Source organism: Schistocerca piceifrons, chromosome 2 (genome assembly GCF_021461385.2).
Source record: "Schistocerca piceifrons isolate TAMUIC-IGC-003096 chromosome 2, iqSchPice1.1, whole genome shotgun sequence".
NCBI lineage: Eukaryota > Metazoa > Arthropoda > Insecta > Orthoptera > Acrididae > Schistocerca > Schistocerca piceifrons.
The window spans coordinates 435,906,742-435,928,731 of NC_060139.1; the positions used below are offsets into that span (position 1 = coordinate 435,906,742).

General features: G+C 38.8%; 1 protein-coding gene across 1 annotated transcript in view; it reads left to right on the top strand.

Moving 5' to 3' along the window:
• LOC124776510 (esterase FE4-like) overlaps positions 1–21,990 on the top strand; it is a 182,406-nt gene that overhangs the window by 45,094 nt on the left and 115,322 nt on the right. Inside the window, exon 2 of the mRNA XM_047251532.1 lies at positions 2,597–2,734. Within this exon, the coding sequence (XP_047107488.1) occupies positions 2,597–2,734 (138 nt within the window). The remainder of the gene's footprint in view (positions 1–2,596; positions 2,735–21,990) is intronic.

The window sequence follows — 21,990 nt, forward strand, 5'->3', positions numbered from 1 at the left end:
TGTATCATGTATCTTGGGTAGTGATGAAGTCATATTTACCAATCATGGCCAGGTAAACCACCAACGCAAGCACTGTTGGTCTGTTGGCAATCTATGTTGCATTTGTCATGTGGGACATCAGCATCCATGGAGTATAAACATGTTGTGTGAAATAGTGAACCATCAGCTCACAAGCCTGTTTTTCATGGATACCCTGAACGAGCACAAGTATCGCAACCTCCTAACAGACCATCTTCCATGAATGTTAGAAGACATTTGTCTGCAGACTATGAGGAACCTATGGTACCAACATGATGTCTGTCCAGCCCACAGTGCATGGAGTGTTACAAACTGTCTTCATAAATTGTTTCCAAATCATTGTATGGAATGCAGAGGACCTATACATTGGTCAGCCCTTTCCCTGGACTTGATGCCTGTAGACTTTATTTCTGTGGGGAAAGCTGAAAGACACTGTCTACAAGCACACACCAACTACAATCAATGATATACAACGACGTATTACTGCAGCCTGGTCCATTGCAGCAGCTATACCATACCAGACTGGAAACATGTATTGCCACTGCTGCTCACCATTTTCAACCCAACCTGTGGTGGTCAGTTGTCTCATTATTGGTCAGAATCCACATAACTAGTGTATGCTCTTGTATAGTTCTTTAGTGTGTACCACCCCGGGTACTGTACAAGTGTCAGTGTGTGAACTTCTCAAAATATGATACCTCATTAACAACTCACACTAGAATCCTGCACCAAACACCATTGACATTCTAATTTAGCCTACTTTTAGTCTGTTAATGTCAATAGGTCTGTCCCATTGAAAAAGTGTATGTTTGCATAAGAAATACATTTTCTACATCTTATTACACTCTATTAATTGACTAACAATATGAAACCCTGGCTACAAATCCATTCTGTGGAAAGCACATCTCAATAGCACTTTCCATTTCGACAATATTAGCAATGCAAGTTTTAGGTGATTCACCCTGTGTACTATTGAGCAACATATGAAGACAGCTAAATTTCCTTGTTACCACACTGAACCGAATGTTGTCATAAACCTGACACTTTTCTTGCAGAACACTAACTCAATGACATGCTCAAAAATACCATCATCCTAGTTAGACTGAGCTATTTTAATTGTTCATCCATTATTTATCTGAGTTATGTTCTCTAAAAGTACTAAGCCAAGACATCTTCATCAAGTTATTAAAGTGATGATATACTGGGCTTCTTAAATAGATGAAGATAGTTGCTGTTGTGGTCTTCAGTCCTGAGACTGGTTTCCTGCAGCTCTCCATGCTACCCCATCCTGGGCAAGCTTCTTCATCTCCCAGTACTTACTGCAACCTACATCCTTCTGAATCTGCTTAGTGTATTCATCTCTTGGTCTCCCTCTAAGATTTTTACCCTCCACGCTGCCCTCCAATGCTAAATTTGTGATCCCTTGATGCCTCAGAACATGTCCTACCAACTGGTCCCTTCCTCTTGTCAAGTTGTGCCACAAATTCCTCTTTTCCCCAATTCTATTCACTACCTCCTCATTAGTTATGTGATCTACCCATCTAATCTTCAGCATTCTTCTGTAGCACCATATTTCGAAAGCTTCTATTCTCTTCTTGTCTAAACTATTTATCGTCCAGGTTTCACTTCCATACATGGCTACACTCCATACAAGTACTTACAGAAACGACTTCCTGGCACTTAAATCAATACTCGATGTTAACAAATTTCCCATCTTCAGAAACGCTTTCCCTGCCATTGCCAGTCTACATTTTATATCTTCTCTACTTCGACCATCATCAGTTATTTTGCTCCCCAAATAGCAAAACTCCTTTACTACTTTAGGTGTCTCATTTCCTAATCTAATTCCCTCAGTATCACCTGACTTAATTCGATTACATTCCATTATCCTCGTTTTGCTTTTGTTGATGTTCATCTTATATCCTCCTTTCAAGATACTGTCCATTCCGTTCGTTCTTCCAAGTCCATTCTGTTTAACTGCTCTTCCAAGTCCTTTCAGATTCAGATTCAGAATTGCAATGTCATCAGTGAACCTCAAAGTTTTTATTTCTTCTCCACGGACTTTAATACCTACTCTGTTAGGGATATTAAAAAGTATTTAAACAAGGCATAGTCTTTTCAGTTTTTAAGTGAAACTTCAAAGCCTTAGTTAAAGCAAAATATTGTTGCTAATGTAACAACACATTTATAGAGCTAATATAGATGTAGCACATTTGCCTATTGAGATGATGAAGATGCTGTATCAATTAGAATAATTCATATATTCTGAATTTACTTTCCTAGAAGTCTACTGATGAGGATGTTTCTATTCACTACTGTAGAAATTTCTCCTATATACACTACCATACCTGGTGTTGCATATTAATGCTGTCATTTGTACAAATCTGTTTCTCCTCTTAGATGTATCTCTCAGAAGTATTGACTTATTTACACTGATTTTTTTGAAAAGATTTGTACACGTCCCAGAAATGGTAGTTGGTGTATAACAAGAACAAATTTCATACATGATAAATAACAGTTGTACTACAAATTACTTGCATCTCGCACAGCTAAATAATAGCCAATTCCTTTATTGCAGCCACCAAAACCTGTGCAGACATGGAAAGGCGTGAAGGATGCTCTAAAATTTGGAAGTAGATGTGTTCAGCTCGACTTGCTCAGCAATGAAGATGTGGGCAGTGAAGACTGCCTCTACCTCAATGTTTACACACCAAAGGTAATGTGTCTATCTGTTTTTAAAATCTGCAGTATTATATGGATGTATTGCCAAACACACTGTACCAACAGCTCTACCAAACAAATCCTTAAGTCACTATCCCCTAAGCTAGGCTCTTACAGATCAAGTGTCCATCTGTGGGCAGGTGGGCACCCAAAGGCACAAATGGGCTGGGGTGGAAAACAGCTCTTGTGTGGATAGTTTTGCAGCTGGGTCATGGCGTGTATGACTGAACTCTGCTGGCGAAATGCACATGGGAAGGTTTGGCAAAGTGGATCGTGCATGCACAAACACTTGCAATAGGTCACCTGGCAGGTAGCCTACCCTTCCTCTGTCTGCCTATAAGCATGATGACAGGTGTCCAGGAGCATCATTGCATGCTGGGGCAGCATTGGAAGAGCCTGCCCTATGCCATGTTCACACTATGTGCCAAACTGAGCCAGGCAGATATGAGCTTGGACATGCCAGATCAGAAAAATTCAGAATACTTTTGGATGGTTTGATACATGCAACAAGCACATCCTGTCTGTTTGAAGTTTCTCTGCATGTATCAGGAAGCCATCTATAAGAAGGGCTATGTTTGTAGTCTAAAACAGTTTCTAATTTTAGATTCACATGAAAGCTCTGCCACAAACTTCTACAAAGTACTGGCCATGTGTTAAGTCAATGAACGGATTGAAACCTTCCATACAATTTATCACGGATCTGTCTGGTGTTCAAACTGAAGACAGCAGTCAGAAAGCCAAACTATGAAATTCCACTTTTAAAAATGTATTAGTGCATGAAAATAATGTTATATCAGTGTTCAATAACTGTCACCTTTGCAAATGAGAGATATAGTAATAAGCACTTGCTATACTGAAAAACAATTAGGACTATTCAATATACTGCTGAATTTGATCCTTTTATAGCTCATCAAAATGGCTAAGCAGGGATGGCTAGAGGTCAAATGTAAGGATGTAGAGGTGTATATCACTAGGGGTAAGACAGATATTGCCTACAGAAAAAATTAAAGAGACCTTTGGAGAAAAGAGAACCTCTTGTATGGATATCAAAAGCTCAGATGGAAAATCAATTCCAAGCAAAGAAGGGAAAGCAGAAAGGTGGAAGGAGTAAACAGAGGGTCTATACAAGGGTGATGTACTTGAGGGCGATATTAAGGAAATGGAAGAGGATGTAGATGAAGATGAAATTGGAGATATGATACTGCATGAAGAGTTTGACAGAGCACTGAAAGACCTGAGTCGAAACAAGGCCCTAGGAGTAGACAACATTCCATTAGAACTACTGATAGCCTTGGGAGAGCCAGCCCTGACAAAACTCTACCACCTGGTGAGCAAGATGTATGAGACAGGCAAAATACTATCAGACTTCAAGAAGGATATAATAATTCCAAAGCAGGTGTTGACAGGTGTGAAAATTACTGAACTATCAGTTTAATAAGTCGTGGCTGCAAAATATTAACACGAATTGTTTACAGATGAATGGAAAAACTGGTAGTAGCCGACCTTGGGATTCCGTAGAAATGTTGGAACGTGTGAGGCAATACTGAACCTACAACTTACCTTAGAAGATAGATTAAGGAAAGGCAAACCTACATTTCTAGCATTTGTAGACTTAGAGAAAGCTTTTGACAATGTTGACTGGAATCATTTCTTTCAAATTCTGAAGGTGGCAGGGAGCAAATACAGGGAGAAAAAGGCTATTTACAATTTGTACAGAAACCAGATGGCAGTTATAAGAATCGAGGGGCATGACAGGGAAGCAGTGGTCAGGAAGGGAGTGAGACAGGGTTATTGAGCAAGCAGTAAAGGAAACAAAAGAAAAATTCGAGGTAGGAATTAAAATACATGGAGAATAAATAAAAATGTTGCAGTTTGCCAGTTACATTGTAATTCTGTCAGAGACAGCAAAGGATTTGGAAGAGCAGTTGAGTGGAATGGAATGGGCAGTATTTTATAAGGCGAATATGAAATGAACATCAACAAAAGCAAAATGACTATAATGGAATGTAGTCAAATTAAATCAGGTGATGCAGAGGGAATTAGGTTAGGAAATGAGACACTTAAAGTAGTAGATGAGGTTTGCTATTTGGGGAGCTAAATAACTGATGATGGTCGAAGTAGAGAGGATATAAAATGTAGACTGGCAATGGCAAGGAAAGTGTTTCTGACAAAGAGATGTTTGTCAACATCGAGCATAGATTTAAGTGGCAAAAATCATTTCTGAAAGCATTTGTATGGAGTGTAGCCATGTATGGAAGTGGAACATGGATGGTAACTAGTTTAGACAAGAAGGGAATAGAAGCTTTTGAAATATGGTGCTACAGAAGAATGCTGAAGATTAGATGGGTATACCATGTAACTAATGAGGAGATACTGAATAGAATTGGGGAGAAGAAGAATTTGTGGCACAACTTGACTAGAAGAAGGGATCAGTTGGTAGGACATCAAGGGATCTCCAGTTTAGTATTGGAGGGCAGTGTGGAGGGTGAAAACCATAGAGAGAGACCAAGAGATGAATACACTAAGCAGCTTCAGAAGGACATAGGTTGCAGTAGTTACTTGGAGATGAAGAAGCTTGCACAGGATAGAATGGCATCGAGGGCTGCATCAAACCAGTCTCTGGACTGAAGACCACAATAACAACATTTATTGAGAATTCCACAAACTGTGAATAGTTCCATGTGACAGAAAGGGTGTAGATAACTCATCTGTATGAAATGGTGAAAGAATGAATGTACACAATTACAGACCGATATTGCTAAATAATCAGTTGTGTAAAACACTGGTTGTCTTATCTCTGCAAGATATCTTGCAAATAGTAAATGCAGTGGATTCTGTCTTCCTAGAGTCCTGAAAGGCAGTTGTCACTGTGTGATATTGTAAGCTGATTACCAAAAAATGATCAAATGTAGTGTCTTCACTAATATGGAATAGGCTCAACAAATTGTTGGTTAACAAAACGGAGTATGTTGTACCAGACAGTGAATTTTCAACAGAACATAATGAGTGTGAACATAATGAGTGTGACCAAAGAAAGCATAATAGAATCACAAACTTTTCAATATATGGTACATACATGACTCATCAGATGTATTCAGCAGCATATTCTGGTTGTTCACTGGCTTTGCTGTTGTCTGCAGGGAAAAATTGTCGCTGGATTACCATGAGGAGATGCAGTTCAATTCAGCCATTATTTATTCAGGCATTAATGCAATGAATTCTAGAATACTCTAACAGTGTTTGGAGTACTTTATCATGTAGGCATGACAGGATGTGTTGTATGAATTAAGTAGCAATAGAAATAGGTCAGTATAAGCTATATCTAACGGAGACACTTGGGAAACTTAAATGGGGATCTTAAGGCAGGCAGTGTTGTTATTGCAAAACGCTCTTGGGTAAACATCTTGAATAATAACTGCTGAAATGCTCTTGTAAATAAGTTACTCAATGCTTGGTTTCATAGCCTAGAGGTCACATTGTCACATTAAATATGGTGAATCATAACAGTAAAGGTGCAATATTTAAATTTATTGTCATGATTCACCATATTTAACCTGATGATGCAGTTTCTAGGCTACAAAACCAGTTGTTAAACAAATTGTTTACAAGAGTGGCCATTTGGTTATAAGCCAAGAAGTCTAGTTATGGCTGTGGTTTTCCCTCATACAAAATAGTGTGTAGCTTTTGGGTAATGCTAATGAACAGTTCAACTGCCTTTATCATGTTTTTCACTTTGGAATTATTAAAATAAGAAAGCAGAGTGTTTAGAGGCAAATGGACAGCAACTTTTCTGTGGTTCTGTATGCAAAAGGAATAGCTCAGAAAATCACAAATACTGGTAGGAAATATTTTCTCTGTACACAGCAGCTTGGAAAATACAAGTGTAAATGTAAACCTTTACCTGTAGATCATGCAAGCATCAGTGAGAAACATTTGAAATATAATATGAATCACTTATCAAATAAAGCCACTGGTATAACTGGTAACATCAGTGCATAGATTACTCTATGTTGTAATGAAACACGATGCATTTATCTCTTGGGACATGTACTCTTTCCCTCCCACACATCAACATTAACTTTTCCTGTACCTTCAAAAGTTTCAAAAGCTTAAAGGTGTGTAAGATATACAAAAGAAATTTTTTTTGCTTATCTTCATTTTCTCTTGTTGTTGACTGCAGTTGTCATATCTAGGGGTTCATTCTTGAGGCTGAAATTTTGATTTTGTAGGTTCCCGATGATTTGAATAATGTTTAAGGATTTTCATTTTTACTCTTGAATTTTTTTTCCCACATTTTTCAATATCACACCATCTTTACAATTTCCACTTCTATAATACCACACATTACATTGTTAGTGTCAATCATACAAACATGTCCAATTCCATCATGGCCATTCCCACTGTTCCTTACATTCTGCAGTACTCACAACACTCCAAAGAGTTTACAAAGCAAAAGAATTCATAAACTTTCCCGGCAAAAGTAGAATCATCACCAAGACATAACATTATTTTGCAAATGAATCCAGAAATAAATTTAATAATTAGCATTCAACTGTGCAACCAATAATATGAATTTTAGGCATGCCAGACATTTTTTAATTTCAAACATTTCCAAAAGAAGAACAATCGTAACTGTATGTACAGAGTACTAACAAATTAATTTCTTTTTACACATTATAGCCTGAAAAATAATACATTGTGTTCAAAATCACATGAAATTCTTTCAGTTAAACAGCTGATATAATGTTCACCTATAAAAGAATCGGTAGTATACATGGTATATATTATTTCCATAAAAAAGGTTATGTTAAAGAAGAGTGTCCCATTATAATATCCCCCTCACAAAATTTGGAAACAGTATGTTTACAATATTTTGTGACAGACTATGAGGTTTGCCAAACAGTGTACAAAATTATGCCCAGAATAGCATATGCATGTATAGAAGTATCTGATACTTAACTTATTACAGAAAACATTGAAAAAATTACTACGCAAATCTTAATCTATACATATATCAGAATATGGCATTCAAAAAATGGAGAATCCAGGATGGAATGTAACAATACGAGAGAATGAAAGTTGCTACTCTCCATATAGTGGAGATGCTGAGTCGTGATAGACACGATAAAAGGATTCACACAGTCATAGCTTTCGGCCATTAAGGTCTTTGTCAGCAGTAGACACACATACACACATGCGCGCACTCACACACACACACACGCACGCACACGCACGCACACGCACGCACACACACGCACGCACACACACGCACACACACGCACACACATGCACACACACGCGCGCACACACACACACACACACACACACACACACACACACACACACACACACACACACACACACACACACACACACACACACACACACACACACACACTCACGCAAGCGTAACTTGCACTCACATCTGCAGTCTCAGAGAGCTGAAACTACACTGCGAGCAGCAGCACCAGTGCATGATGGGAGTGGCGACTGGGTGGGGGTAAGGAGGAGGGTGGGGTGGGGAGGGGGAGGGATAGTATGGTGGGAGTGGTGGACAGTGATTGTTACAGTTTAGATGGAGGGTAGGAGAGAAGGTGCGGAGGGGGTAAGTATCAGAAATGAGAGAAATAAAAATAAAAGAAATTAAAAGACTGGGTGTGGCGGTGAAATTACGACTGTGTAGCGCTGGAATGGGAACAGGGAGGGGGCTGGATGGGTGAGGACACTGACTAACGAAGGTTGAGGCCAGGAGTGTTACAGGAGTGTAGGATGTATTGCAGGGAAAGTTCCCACCTGCACAATTTAGATAAGCTGGTGTTGGTGGGAAGGATCCATAAGGTACAGGCTGTGAAGCAGTCATTGAGATGAGGGGTATAATGTTTGGCAATGTGTTCAGCTACAGGGTGCTCCACTTGTTTTTCGGCCACAGTTTGTCAGTGGCCGTTGATGTGGACTGACAGCTTGTTAGTTGTCATGCCTACATAGAATGCAGCACAGTGGTTGCAGCTTAGCTTGTAGATCACATGACTGGTTTCACAAGTAGCCCTGCCTTTGATGTGATAGATAATGTTAGTGACCGGACTGGATTCCTATTCATGGGCCATCTAGAGGAATCCTTCCTAAAAACCCAGAATCCTAAACCCCTCACCTGGTCCAGATTCATTGATGACATCTTTGCTATCTGGATTGAAGGTGAGGACACCTTATTCACATTCCTCCAGAACCTCAACAACTTCTCCCCCATTTGCTTCACCTGGTTCTACTCAACCCAACAAGCCACCTTTCTAGATGTTGACCTCCACCTCAGAGATGGCTACATCAGTACCTCCATCCATATCAAACCCACTAACCACCAGCAATACCTCCACTTCGACAGCTGCCACCCATTTCATACCAAGAAGTCCCTTCTGTACAGCCTAGCCATCCATGGTCATCACATCTGCAGTGATGAGCAGTCCCTCTCTTAATATACTGAGGTTCTCACTGAAGCCTTCACTGACCGTAATTATCCTCCCATCCTTGTACAAAAACAAATCTCCGGTGCCATATCTTTCCAGTCTCTCACCACCTCCCAAAGTCCCACAGTCTGGCCACAGAGGAGCATTCCCCTTGTAACTCAGTACCATCTGGGACTGAGCAACTGAATTACATTCTCCACCAGAGTTTTGATTACCTCTCATCGTGCCCTGAAATGGTAAATGTCCTACCCACTATCCTTCCCACCCCTCCGACCAAGGTATTCCACCATCCACCGAACCTACACAATATACTCTTCCATCCTTACACAACCCATGCTCCCAATCCCTTACCTCATGGCTCATACCCGTGTAATAGTCCTAGATGCAAGACCTGTCCCATACATCCTCCTACCACCACCTACTCCAGTCCAGTCACTAACATTACCTATCACATCAAAGGCAGGGCTACCTGTGAAACCAGTCGTGATGTACAAGCTAAGCTGCAACCACTGTGCTGCATTCTATGTAGGTATGACAACCAACAAGCTGTCTGTCCACATCAACGGCCACTGACAAACTGTGGCCAAAAAACAAGTGGACCACCCTGTAGCTGAACATGCTGCCAAACATGATACCCCTCATCTCAATGACTGCTTCACAGCCTGTGCCATATGGATCCTTCCCACCAACACCAGCTTATCTGAATTGTGCAGGTGGGAACTTTCCCTGCAATACATCCTACACTTCCGTAACCCTCCTGGCCTCAACCTTTGTTAGTCACTGTCCTCACCTGTCCAGCCCCCTCCATGTTCCCATTCCAGCACTACACAGCCATAATTTCACCGCCACACCCAGTCTTTTAATTTCTTTTATTTTTATTTTTATTTCTCTTGTTTCTGATACTTACCCCCTCCCCCCTCTGCACCTTCTCTCCTACCCTCCATCTAAACCGTAACAATCACTGTCCACCAATCCCACCATACTATCCCTCCCCCTCCCCACCCCAGCCTCCTCCTTACCGCCACCCAGTCGACACTCCCATCATGCACTGGTGCTGCTGCTCACAGTGTAGGTTCAGCTCTCTGAGACTGCAGATGTGTGTGCAAGTTACGCTTTGTGTGTGTGTGTGTGTGTGTGTGTGTGTGTGTGTGTGTGTGTGTGTGTGTGTGGAGAAAGGCATTAATGGCCAAAAGCTATGATTGTGTGAATCTTTTTGTTGTGTCTATCGCGACTCAGCATCTCCGCTATATGGAGAGTAGCAACTTTCATTCTCTCGTATTGTTAGAATATGGCATTCAGATTTTCAGCTCTGTGGAACATACCATCACAAGACAAATAATACAAATTTGAAACTACAACACTGCAATACTAAACTATAGTAATAAATACAGAAATAATGTAAATCACTGGAATTACAATTTGTAAGTTTACCTCCATAAAATCAAATCTTCAAATGAGAAGAGAAAAATTTCAGAGCCTAAGTGTACAACAAGTGAGCCGACTCAAAAAACTCACAATGATGGGTACAGACCAGAAGAATATACTCAGTCATGAGTAGGAATCAATCAGCCATATAAACCATAATATTTAAAGATATATTGATTCATTAAAGGACAAAATAATGGAAAAATATTAGAGCCTAAGTTTAAGATGTGGGGATCAACCCATGAATAGAAACCACACCTGATATACAAACCAGCAAAAAATCTTTCAACACAACAAATGAATAATGTTCATAATTATATCAATAAGTTCAATTATATACAAAGAGTTATTGTAAGAAGCATCTAGCCTCAATCAATGGTTTTACATTCTCCTTTAATACACACACACACACACACACACACACACACACACACACACACACACACACACACACACACACACAGTTATGATGACCAAGGATACTCAAAACAGAGTTAAGCATGAGTGTGTCCATAACTTAAGTTCCAATCAGATACAGTATTGAAATACTCAGGATAAATTCTGGTAAACATAGTCATAAATAGCTTTGAATGATGGCACAATCCAGAAGCTTTAGAACTAAAATCAGTATATGAAATCAGATATATACATCTTGTTATATTGTCTGTACTAGTAAATGACTTCCACACTATTTGCTAATTGTCCATACGAACTAACCTATGTATATGAAAACCTAGAAGATTCATCACAATTGATAAAAAAATACATACTGATTTAAAGTTACATAATTATTGGAAATTCAATCCCCGTACTTGAAAAAACATGCAGTTATGCAGAATAACACTGTCTTTAGCAGTTTTGGCTAACAATTCACAAATATCGGTCACAACACAGATGCAATTGACAGATGCTCGAGTATGTTCTCCAGCACCTACGATCTCTTGTAAGTCATCCAGTCCAGCAGGGTACAGCCATACAGCAGTGTGGGGAGTGTATCCACCCACATCACTAATTTTCCTCCTTAGAATCCTCATCACACGCTCCAACTGATAAGCAACGTCCTGTCTGGCATTCACATCAAATCTGGAAACATTGTTTTATGCCCTAAATATACTGCTCACTACCTTCTTCACACCACAAAAGATATGCTCTCCTTAGTCGTTTTTCAATGTCAATTATATGGAATTTATATCAGGTGCAATTGAAAAGTGTTCACATATGAAACATTAAGAAACAGAGTTAAATGAAATAAAAAAATGGACTAATAAGGTGATACACACAGTTATGCTCAGATACTATTCCTAATTTTTGCAATACAAATTATGAATATTGTCCCATTTCAGAATTGTAAAAAGATCTCATTTAGTCTCGTGGCATATATGTATAAAATTTTAAAGTACAAGTCTATTACAGAACATAATTATATAGTGTATCATAGATTTTTAACCCAATCAATAGATAAGATAGAACTTTAAAATCAACATCATCTTACATACTAAATTCCAGAAAAACAAAACACAATTATATAGTTTTATGAGTCTAAAAATAGATTTAAACTTAGTCAGTGGATAAGGCAGAACTCTAGAAATCGCGTCATCTTACATACAAAATTCATGACAATGGAAAAAAAAAAAAAAATTAGATACTTATGGATCATGCCTATATACTTTCAGTTCAGTGATATTGCATAATCCAGACAACTTCTTAGATTTAGGATACACAAGTCTTTATGCATTAGGATGTGGATTTTCATGAATTTTGAATAGTTCAATAATAAATATCAAAAAATTTCTTTATCTCAGATGTCAACACTTTAGATTTCTCTTTGATTTTCACCAACACAAGATCTCCTACTTCAAACTTGGAAAATCTACCTTTATCACCATGTCTCTGCTTTCTCTTATCCCCTGTTTTTTCATCATCTCCCTAACATAATCTTCCCTCTCTTGCATTGACAGAATGTTGCATGGTGGAAACTCAACATTTTCAGAAATAAAGATAGCTTGTCTGCAATTAAACATGATTTCAGAGAGAGAAAAACCTACCTGTTGAGGAGTGTTGTAAGCTGTTCATAATATCCTCAAAATCACTGACATAATCAATCCAACTGGTATAATTCTTACTACAATGTGTTCTAAACAGTCTTCCAATCTCTCATATATCTTTCTGCAGGGTTACTTGAAAGAGGGTACACCGAGGTCAGAATATGCCTTATTTTTGTGTGATCAACAAAATCTTTCCAAGCTTGTGATGTAAACTGTGAACCATTATCAGATAAAATTGTTTTAGGAATACCCACATGATGAAAATACGTGCTTTCAAACATAGAGGTGATTTGAGATTTTCACTCTGCAGCGGAGTGTGCGCTGATATGAAACTTCCTGACAGATTAAAACTGTGTGCCCGACCGAGACTCGAACTCGGGACCTTTGCCTTTCGCGGGCAAGTGCTCTACCATCTGAGCTACCGAAGCACGACTCACGCCCGGTACTCACAGCCCCACTTCTGCCAGTATCTCGCCTCCTACCTTCCAAACTTTACAGAAGCTCTCCTGCGAACCTTGCAGAACTAGCACTCCTGAAAGAAAGGATATAGCGGAGACATGGCTTAGCCACAGCCTGGGGGATGTTTCCAGAATGAGATTTTCACTCTGCAGCGGAGTGTGTGCTGATATGAAACTTCCTGACAGATTAAAACTGTGTGCCCGACCGAGACTCGAACTCGGGACCTTTGCCTTTCGCGGGCAAGTGCTCTACCATCTGAGCTACCGAAGCACGACTCACGCCCGGTACTCACAGCCTTACTTCTGCCAGTATCTCGCCTCCTACCTTCCAAACCTTACAGAAGCTCTCCTGCGAACCTTGCAGAACTAGCACTCCTGAAAGAAAGGATATAGCGGAGACATGGCTTAGCCACAGCCTGGGGGATGTTTCCAGAATGAGATTTTCACTCTGCAGCGGAGTGTGCGCTGATATGAAACTTCCTGACAGATTAAAACTGTGTGCCCGACCGAGACTCGAACTCGGGACCTTTGCCTTTCGCGGGCAAGTGCTCTACCATCTGAGCTACCGAAGCACGACTCACGCCCGGTACTCACAGCCCCACTTCTGCCAGTATCTCGCCTCCTACCTTCCAAACTTTACAGAAGCTCTCCTGCGAACCTTGCAGAACTAGCACTCCTGAAAGAAAGGATATAGCGGAGACATGGCTTAGCCACAGCCTGGGGGATGTTTCCAGAATGAGATTTTCACTCTGCAGCGGAGTGTGCGCTGATATGAAACTTCCTGACAGATTAAAACTGTGTGCCCGACCGAGACTCGAACTCGGGACCTTTGCCTTTCGCGGGCAAGTGCTCTACCATCTGTGCTATCGAAGCACGACTCACGCCCGGTACTCACAGCCTTACTTCTGCCAGTATCTCGCCTCCTACCTTCCAAACCTTACAGAAGCTCTCCTGCGAACCTTTCAGGAGTGCTAGTTCTGCAAGGTTCGCAGGAGAGCTTCTGTAAGGTTTGGAAGGTAGGAGGCGAGATACTGGCAGAAGTAAGGCTGTGAGTACCGGGCATGAGTCGTGCTTCGGTAGCTCAGATGGTAGAGCACTTGCCCGCGAAAGGCAAAGGTCCCGAGTTCGAGTCTCGGTCGGGCACACAGTTTTAATCTGTCAGGAAGTTTCATATCAGCGCACACTCCGCTGCAGAATGAAAATCTCATTCTGGAAACATCCCCCAGGCTGTGGCTAAGCCATGTCTCCGCTATATCCTTTCTTTCAGGAGTGCTAGTTCTGCAAGGTTCGCAGGAGAGCTTCTGTAAAGTTTGGAAGGTAGGAGGCGAGATACTGGCAGAAGTGGGGCTGTGAGTACCGGGCGTGAGTCGTGCTTCGGTAGCTCAGATGGTAGAGCACTTGCCCGCGAAAGGCAAAGGTCCCGAGTTCGAGTCTCGGTCGGGCACACAGTTTTAATCTGTCAGGAAGTTTCATATCAGCGCACACTCCGCTGCAGAGTGAAAATCTCATTCTGGAAACATCCCCCAGGCTGTGGCTAAGCCATGTCTCCGCTATATCCTTTCTTTCAGGAGTGCTAGTTCTGCAAGGTTCGCAGGAGAGCTTCTGTAAGGTTTGGAAGGTAGGAGGCGAGATACTGGCAGAAGTAAGGCTGTGAGTACCGGGCGTGAGTCGTGCTTCGGTAGCTCAGATGGTAGAGCACTTGCCCGCGAAAGGCAAAGGTCCCGAGTTCGAGTCTCGGTCGGGCACACAGTTTTAATCTGTCAGGAAGTTTCATATCAGCGCACACTCCGCTGCAGAGTGAAAATCTCATTCTGGAAACATCCCCCAGGCTGTGGCTAAGCTATGTCTCTGCTATATCCTTTCTTTCAGGAGTGCTAGTTCTGCAAGGTTCGCAGGAGAGCTTCTGTAAAGTTTGGAAGGTAGGAGGCGAGATACTGGCAGAAGTGGGGCTGTGAGTACCGGGCGTGAGTCGTGCTTCGGTAGCTCAGATGGTAGAGCACTTGCCCGCGAAAGGCAAAGGTCCCGAGTTCGAGTCTCGGTCGGGCACACAGTTTTAATCTGTCAGGAAGTTTCATAGAGGTGATTTCCTTACTGGTAGGCTTCTTGAGAGGAAACAGCTTTATGAACTTCGGAAATATATCAACCACCATAAAGACATAACAAAATCCATTCTTAGAGTTGAGTAAGGGTCCATAAACATCCACAGACATGAGATCTAAGTTACTATTAGGTAATATGTTTTGCATTTGGCCTCTACTTGTTTGGCTACTTACCTTCACTCTTTGACATCTGTCACAGCTAGCAATCTTCTTCTTGAGTCTCCTTCCTGTGTTATAAAAATAGATGTTTTCCTGAATCTTTTGTGTGATCCAAAATGACAGAACTATCATGCATGTAAGTAATTAAACTATCAATACACTGTTCCAACCCATAGTTTCCAATCCTCTGAGCCAGTCTTATGTCTCCTGAATAAAATACCCTTGTGTACCTTATAATACTGTTCTGTGTTTTCTCCCCCTTTCTTACCCAACATGCTCTTAACCACTTTCCAATTTTGATCATGGTTTTGATACCTTCAGATGTCTTCGCAAATTTTCAAGATCTCTTTTTCATCTTCCACACCTCTTTTAAGTACCTAATTTAAAACTCTTTCTCTCCTTCTCCAAATTTGGTTGGTAAATCAGTTCCTGATGGTAGCCTAGACAAAACATCAGCAACTACATTGTCTGTGCCCTTAATGTATCTGATTTGATAATTGAATTGCTGCAAAAACAATGCCAATGAGTAATTCTGTTATGGTACACTTTACACTCCTGAAGATAAAACAATGCTTTATGATCAGTATAGATGATGACTTTGTGACCTAGTAAGTAATTTTTAAATTTGTTGAATGCCCAATGTACAGTCAGAAGCTTTTTCTCAGTTACAGTGTATGTCTTTTCATGTTTCTGCAATACTCTACTAGCAAATGCAAGAGATCTATGTTCTATAACACCATAAACTTCAACCTCCTGAAATAAATGAGCACCCAATCCAACATCACTACTGTCTGTTATAATACAAAAAGGAAGAGACAAATCTGGTGTGAACAACATTAGTCTTTGACACAACTGTCGTTTGATCCCATCGAAAGCTGCCTCACACTCCTGATTCCAATCCCAAATGGTATTCTTCTTCAAAAGTTCACACAACCATGGAGCATTCAATGGCTGCTACGAAATTATCTATAAAATCTATTTAACCCAAAAAATTATGTAAGCTGTTTTTTGTTGTGAGGAGCAGGAAAGTTAGCAATAGCATCAAGCTTCTCTTTATCTCATGTAACTCCTTTTTCAGATATAACATGTCCTAAAAATTTAACTTCTTTCACATTAAATTTACCATTGCCTATTTTCAAAGCGATGTCTCCTGATTCTAATTTTGAAAACACATCTTTTAACAGATCCAAATGTTGTTCCTAAGTTTTTTCAGTGACCATAATGTCACAAACATACATAATTAATTTTGAACTCACTTCACTTCTCAAGATGGAATCCAGAGCTCTTATGAATTCAGCTACAGATAAATTTAGCCCAAATAGCACCACACAATATTGAAAACAGTTACCTCCACACAAAATGCTGTAGACTTTCTAGAATTAATTTCAAGTGGGATCTGGTGAAATCCAGAAGTCAAGTCCAAACTACTCCTGTATTTTACATAATCAAATTTGTGTAATATGTCATTCATGTTCTCAGGATGGTCATTCTCTCTGATAAGAAATTTATTAAGCTGTCTAGAGTGCAAAACAATTCTTACTCCACCATTTCTGTTACTTACCACAACTAGAGGATTATTGTAAGCACTCAATTATCCATGTTTCCATTTTCTGAATTTCTTTCTCTACATCTTTCCTTTTTGAAAATGGTATATTACATGGCTTGAGAAAGAAAGTTTGATGATCTTTAAGGTAAAGCATGCACTGATAGCCATTCACTTTCCCTGGTTTTTCAATTAACGCATTTCAAAATTCCAGTAACAAATTCATAAACTGTTCCTCATTAAGAGTCGTATCTTCCTTTACTTTAGAATCTATTACATTTTCAAAATCCGGTCCTCAGTCTCATCAAAATCTATATTGTCATCCCCTGGTACTCACCTTGGTTCACAATGTTTTGCAAATAGTTACAACTTTCCCCACAGTTTATAACACAGAAATTAGTTTTGATGTAAGTATTACTTTTAGGTTCCAAAATAAACAATTCCTTAGCATTCCATCCAAAACAAGCCTCAACTTTCACTATCCAATCCATACCAAGAATTATATTTTCTTTCAGACTAGGGATCACTAAGCATCCATGTTCAAAGGTTTTGCCTTCTATATTAAATGGTTATAGTACCTGAGATTTTACCAATTTGGTTTGCTGATCTGTAGCTCTTCTTATCTTTACACCTACAACAAGCGTTTCCACAAACTTCTTTCTGTATTTAATTTTGTCTCTAAATTGTTCAGATATCTCACAAATTGGCCTACCTGTATCAATCAAACAGTTTCCTTCCCACCAATCAATCTTATTCTTAATGTAAGGACATCCAAATTCTGAATCATCATCTCTGTTATTAGACACTTCATGTAAGAGAGAGAGATGAGATGATCGTATGACATTGTTGGCCAGGAGGCCCCATGCGGGGGAGAGATCACTTTCAATTTCATCAAATGCTACATCCACACTGTTTTTGCAGGGTTTTACCAACTTTACTGGTATCATAGCATTACTTTGGTTACTCATGTTGTTGAGTAAAGATGGAACACACTGAATGGGTTCCATAGCACAACTAACATCACTTGTTAAGGAATACAAAATACATTACTGTCAAAATTACATTTCCTACCTAGATCTTCTTTCACTTCATTCCACCAATTTGGATACAAATTTTGACTAACGACAACTATTGTACTCCAGAATGCACATTTATCTAAGTTGTCATCACTTTTGTCCCAAAAAGCTTCAAAAGGTTTTCACCTTTATTTTCTACACTTACAGATAACTCACCTTGGTTTTTGGATCATTACTCTGCATGACATTAATGAAAAACTGCTTTGACTGGGCTAGTATTCCTTGACCCTCACCTACATTATCACAAACATGACTTGCCTTACTTGTATTCACAAATAAATCTGAAACTTCATTATTCTTAAACTCCAAAAATACCTGACACTCATCATCATCATTATCATCATCATCATCATCATCATCATCATATTCTTCCAAAATTACATAATTAGTATCATTATTAACAACACAAGTCTCATCTTCATTAAAGTCACCAACCTCACCTACATTCCTTTGCAATTAGCTACCAATCTCAGACTTACCAACCTCAGTTATTTCACAGCTCTCATTCACATCTACAGATCCAATACCATCATCACCTGTTTTACACATATTAATAACACTGTCCTCTGACCAAGAGAAGAAATCATTAGTGTACATTACATCAAAATTTTCATTTCTCTCACATTCTGGTTTGTGATTAGTATCTACATCACTATAATTATACATAGTATTTGAAAACTTTTGATCAAAACATAAATGAGGAATTTAATGTTCCTTCTGTTCAACTTCAGGTACCTGTGCTAGATTATTGTAACTGTTTTTATTGCCTAATTGTAAGTGTAGATTGGGGGTCCTGTGGTTGTTGTGTTTCCTCGTCCAAATACTGTGGATCTTCATTGAGGTGGACTGACATTTTCTGAATAGTTTCCTCTATGATTGTTTCTCCTATTAAATTGCCCATGGTTATTCCTGCTGATGTTCTAAATTTCTGTCTCTATTACCATTCTGACTCTGACAGAATTTACCACTATCTCTGTTTCTATAGTTATTACCATTTTGATTTGCTATCATTTCAATGTTTGTAGCATATGCTTCTTTCTACTGCCCTACCCAGCCTGTCAACATATTGTAAAAATTGTTCAAGGCAATCGTCAGGTCCATGTACTAAATCCCACTGCAATCTCTCTGGTAATCTCCTTTTGAGTGCATCAATCAATGTCATTTCATCAAATGGTTTGTGAAGGTGTGTTAATTTCTTAAGTTGATTCTTACAAAACTCTTTCACTGTACTGTCCCTATTCCTTTAACTTGGACCATTGAGAAATTCACATTTAATTCTCTGTTGTTCAGCTTCTGACCAAAATTTATTTAAAAAACTTTTTTTGAAACTTTGATATGTTTCCCACAGACTTAAATTTAGATTTACCCAAGACAGAGCTTCATCTTCAAGACATCTTTTAACAAATTTTATTTTTTTATAGTCATTCATGCCTTACACAAAACTATCTCTACAGTGGTGCAGAAAATCCACTGGATGCAAATTGTCCGATGGAAAACTTTTGATTGGAATGTTGGACCACACAATTCCATTGTTTGAATAAAAAATAAATTTACTTTCTAAGACATCAACTTTTTTATTCACACTTTTTAATCCATCTGACAACACATTTTTTAGCTAAGAAATCTGATTACTAAGATGGTCTATTTGTTACCATGCTCTGTCCATTTTACTATTGTTTTCAGACTGTTCTGTTTTCACTTGCCCTAATTTTGCCAAAATCAACTGAGAAATACTGGCTTTCACTGTTTCTTTGCTGACTACACTTTCACTTGGTTCAAACATATTCTGGCTCACTCCTACAGCTTTCACTTCGTCACTACTATCCTCGTCTCTATTCATTTTCCTAGCAATCTCTCTCTCTCTCTCTCTCTCTCTCTCTCTCTCTCTCTCTCTCTCTCTCTCTCTCTCTCACACACACACACACACACACACACACACACACACACACACACACACACACAAATAGTTTGTACTTATCTTTTCTCTTATTGATGTCTCTCATCATAGTTGTAAAGTCTTCTTTGAATTCACCCGGTCCATCATTGTTGATAGTATCTCGTCATTGTTGACACGACTTTGTTGGGCAGCTCTCAGCTCTTCTTTCATTATGTGATTGGGACTTCATTAATATATAAACTTCAAATGATACAAATCTATTTTTTAATCTTTTCTTCTTCTGCAACTGACAAAACTTCATTATCAGTCAACTGATCACAGCTGATGCCCACACATATAATCTTACCCTTTTATACATCAACATTAGTTTTTCCTGTTCTTCAAAAGTTTTGAAAGCTTTGAGAGGTGTAAGATATAAAAAAGAAAAACTTTTTATTTATCTTCATTTTCTTTTGTTGTTGGCTGCAGTTCTCACATCTGGGGGTACATTCCTGAGGCTGATATTTTGATTCTGTAGGTTCCTGTTGACCTGGATAATGTGTGAAGATTTGCCTATTTTATCTTGAATTTTATTTTTTGGCACTTTTTTCAGTATCATGCCGTCTTTACAATTTCCACTTCTATAACACCACAAATTACATTGTTAGCATCAATCATACAAACATGTCCAATTTCATCAGAGCCATGCCCACTTCTCCTTATGTTCTGCAGTACCCACAATACTCCAAAGAGCTTACAAGGCAAAAGAGTTCAGAAACTTTCCTGACAAAAGTAGAACCATCACCAAGACAACATTATTTTGCAATTGAATCCAGAAATAAATTTAATAATTAGCATTTGATTGTGCAACCAATAATATGAATTTTAAGCATGCCAGACATTTTGTAATTTCAAACATTTACAAAAGAAAAGCAATCTTAACTGTATGTACAGAGTACTAACAAATTAATTTCCTTTTGTACATTTTAGCCTTAAATATAATACATTGTATTCAGAATTATATTAAATTATTTCAGTCAAACAGCTGATATAATGTTCACCTATACAAGAATCAATAGTATACATGGTATAAGCTATATCTATAAAAAAAATAATGTTAGAAAAGCGTGTCCCATAACAGCCAGGAATGTTGTATAAGCAATACTTTACCATCATATTAATTTTCTTGAAATGAAGATGTACCGAAGGACTTCTTGGAAGTTTACATTCAATATCTCATGCAGTAACTAAGTGGTACCATTGTCATTGCCCTCAGAAGAAACTCTGCTCTCACTAACAAGAAGACATTACAAACAAGCTGACTTTTCTTATTGTCTTTGTGTTATACCCTGTGGTGACAAATTCTGGGTACTTCTGTAAATTCATGAACAAATTATTATGCCATAACAGGGTTATCAGAACAATTTCAGGTGTTATTTCCTGAACTTTGTGTAAACAATAGTTCATCCATTTGTGATTTTTAATACTACCATCTGAATAAATATATGGAATGTGCAGTTAATAATACAGACTTATTCAAATGGGTCTGCATCATACTCTTAGTGCACAATGGGACAGAGACGGAATTGCTCTTAAATATTTATTTAATCTTTCTACAGGTGGTAGGCACTACTCAACAGACATAATTTTTATTAATTCTACCAGAAATTAAAAAATAAAGCAATACATGTCACGTTTAAAAATAAGTGCTTTTCCTTTTATATTAAACTGAAGCTCCTCAAATTGTTTTTTTTGTAAATAGCACTCATATCTATCAACTTCTGTACCATACTCTTGCAATGCTATGAAGAAGGTATTTTTTTAATTGTACCATACACAATAATATTTGTGATAATTGCAACATCCAGGGAGAATGAGCTGAATGTCTGCAAACTGGAAGGATATATTGAAGAAAAAAAAAGCTCTAGAAAGACGTGACAATAATTGCAGAGAGATGGTATATGTTCTTAGGCCCAACAGCACCACTTCTTGTATGACCTGGAAGGTTGTCATTCCACATAGATCAATTAGACGCCAGTGCTAAGACAAACTGAAAAAATGAAAGTGGCAGCCAGCATATCTCATTAATATCAGAAGAGGCAATAACAGTTT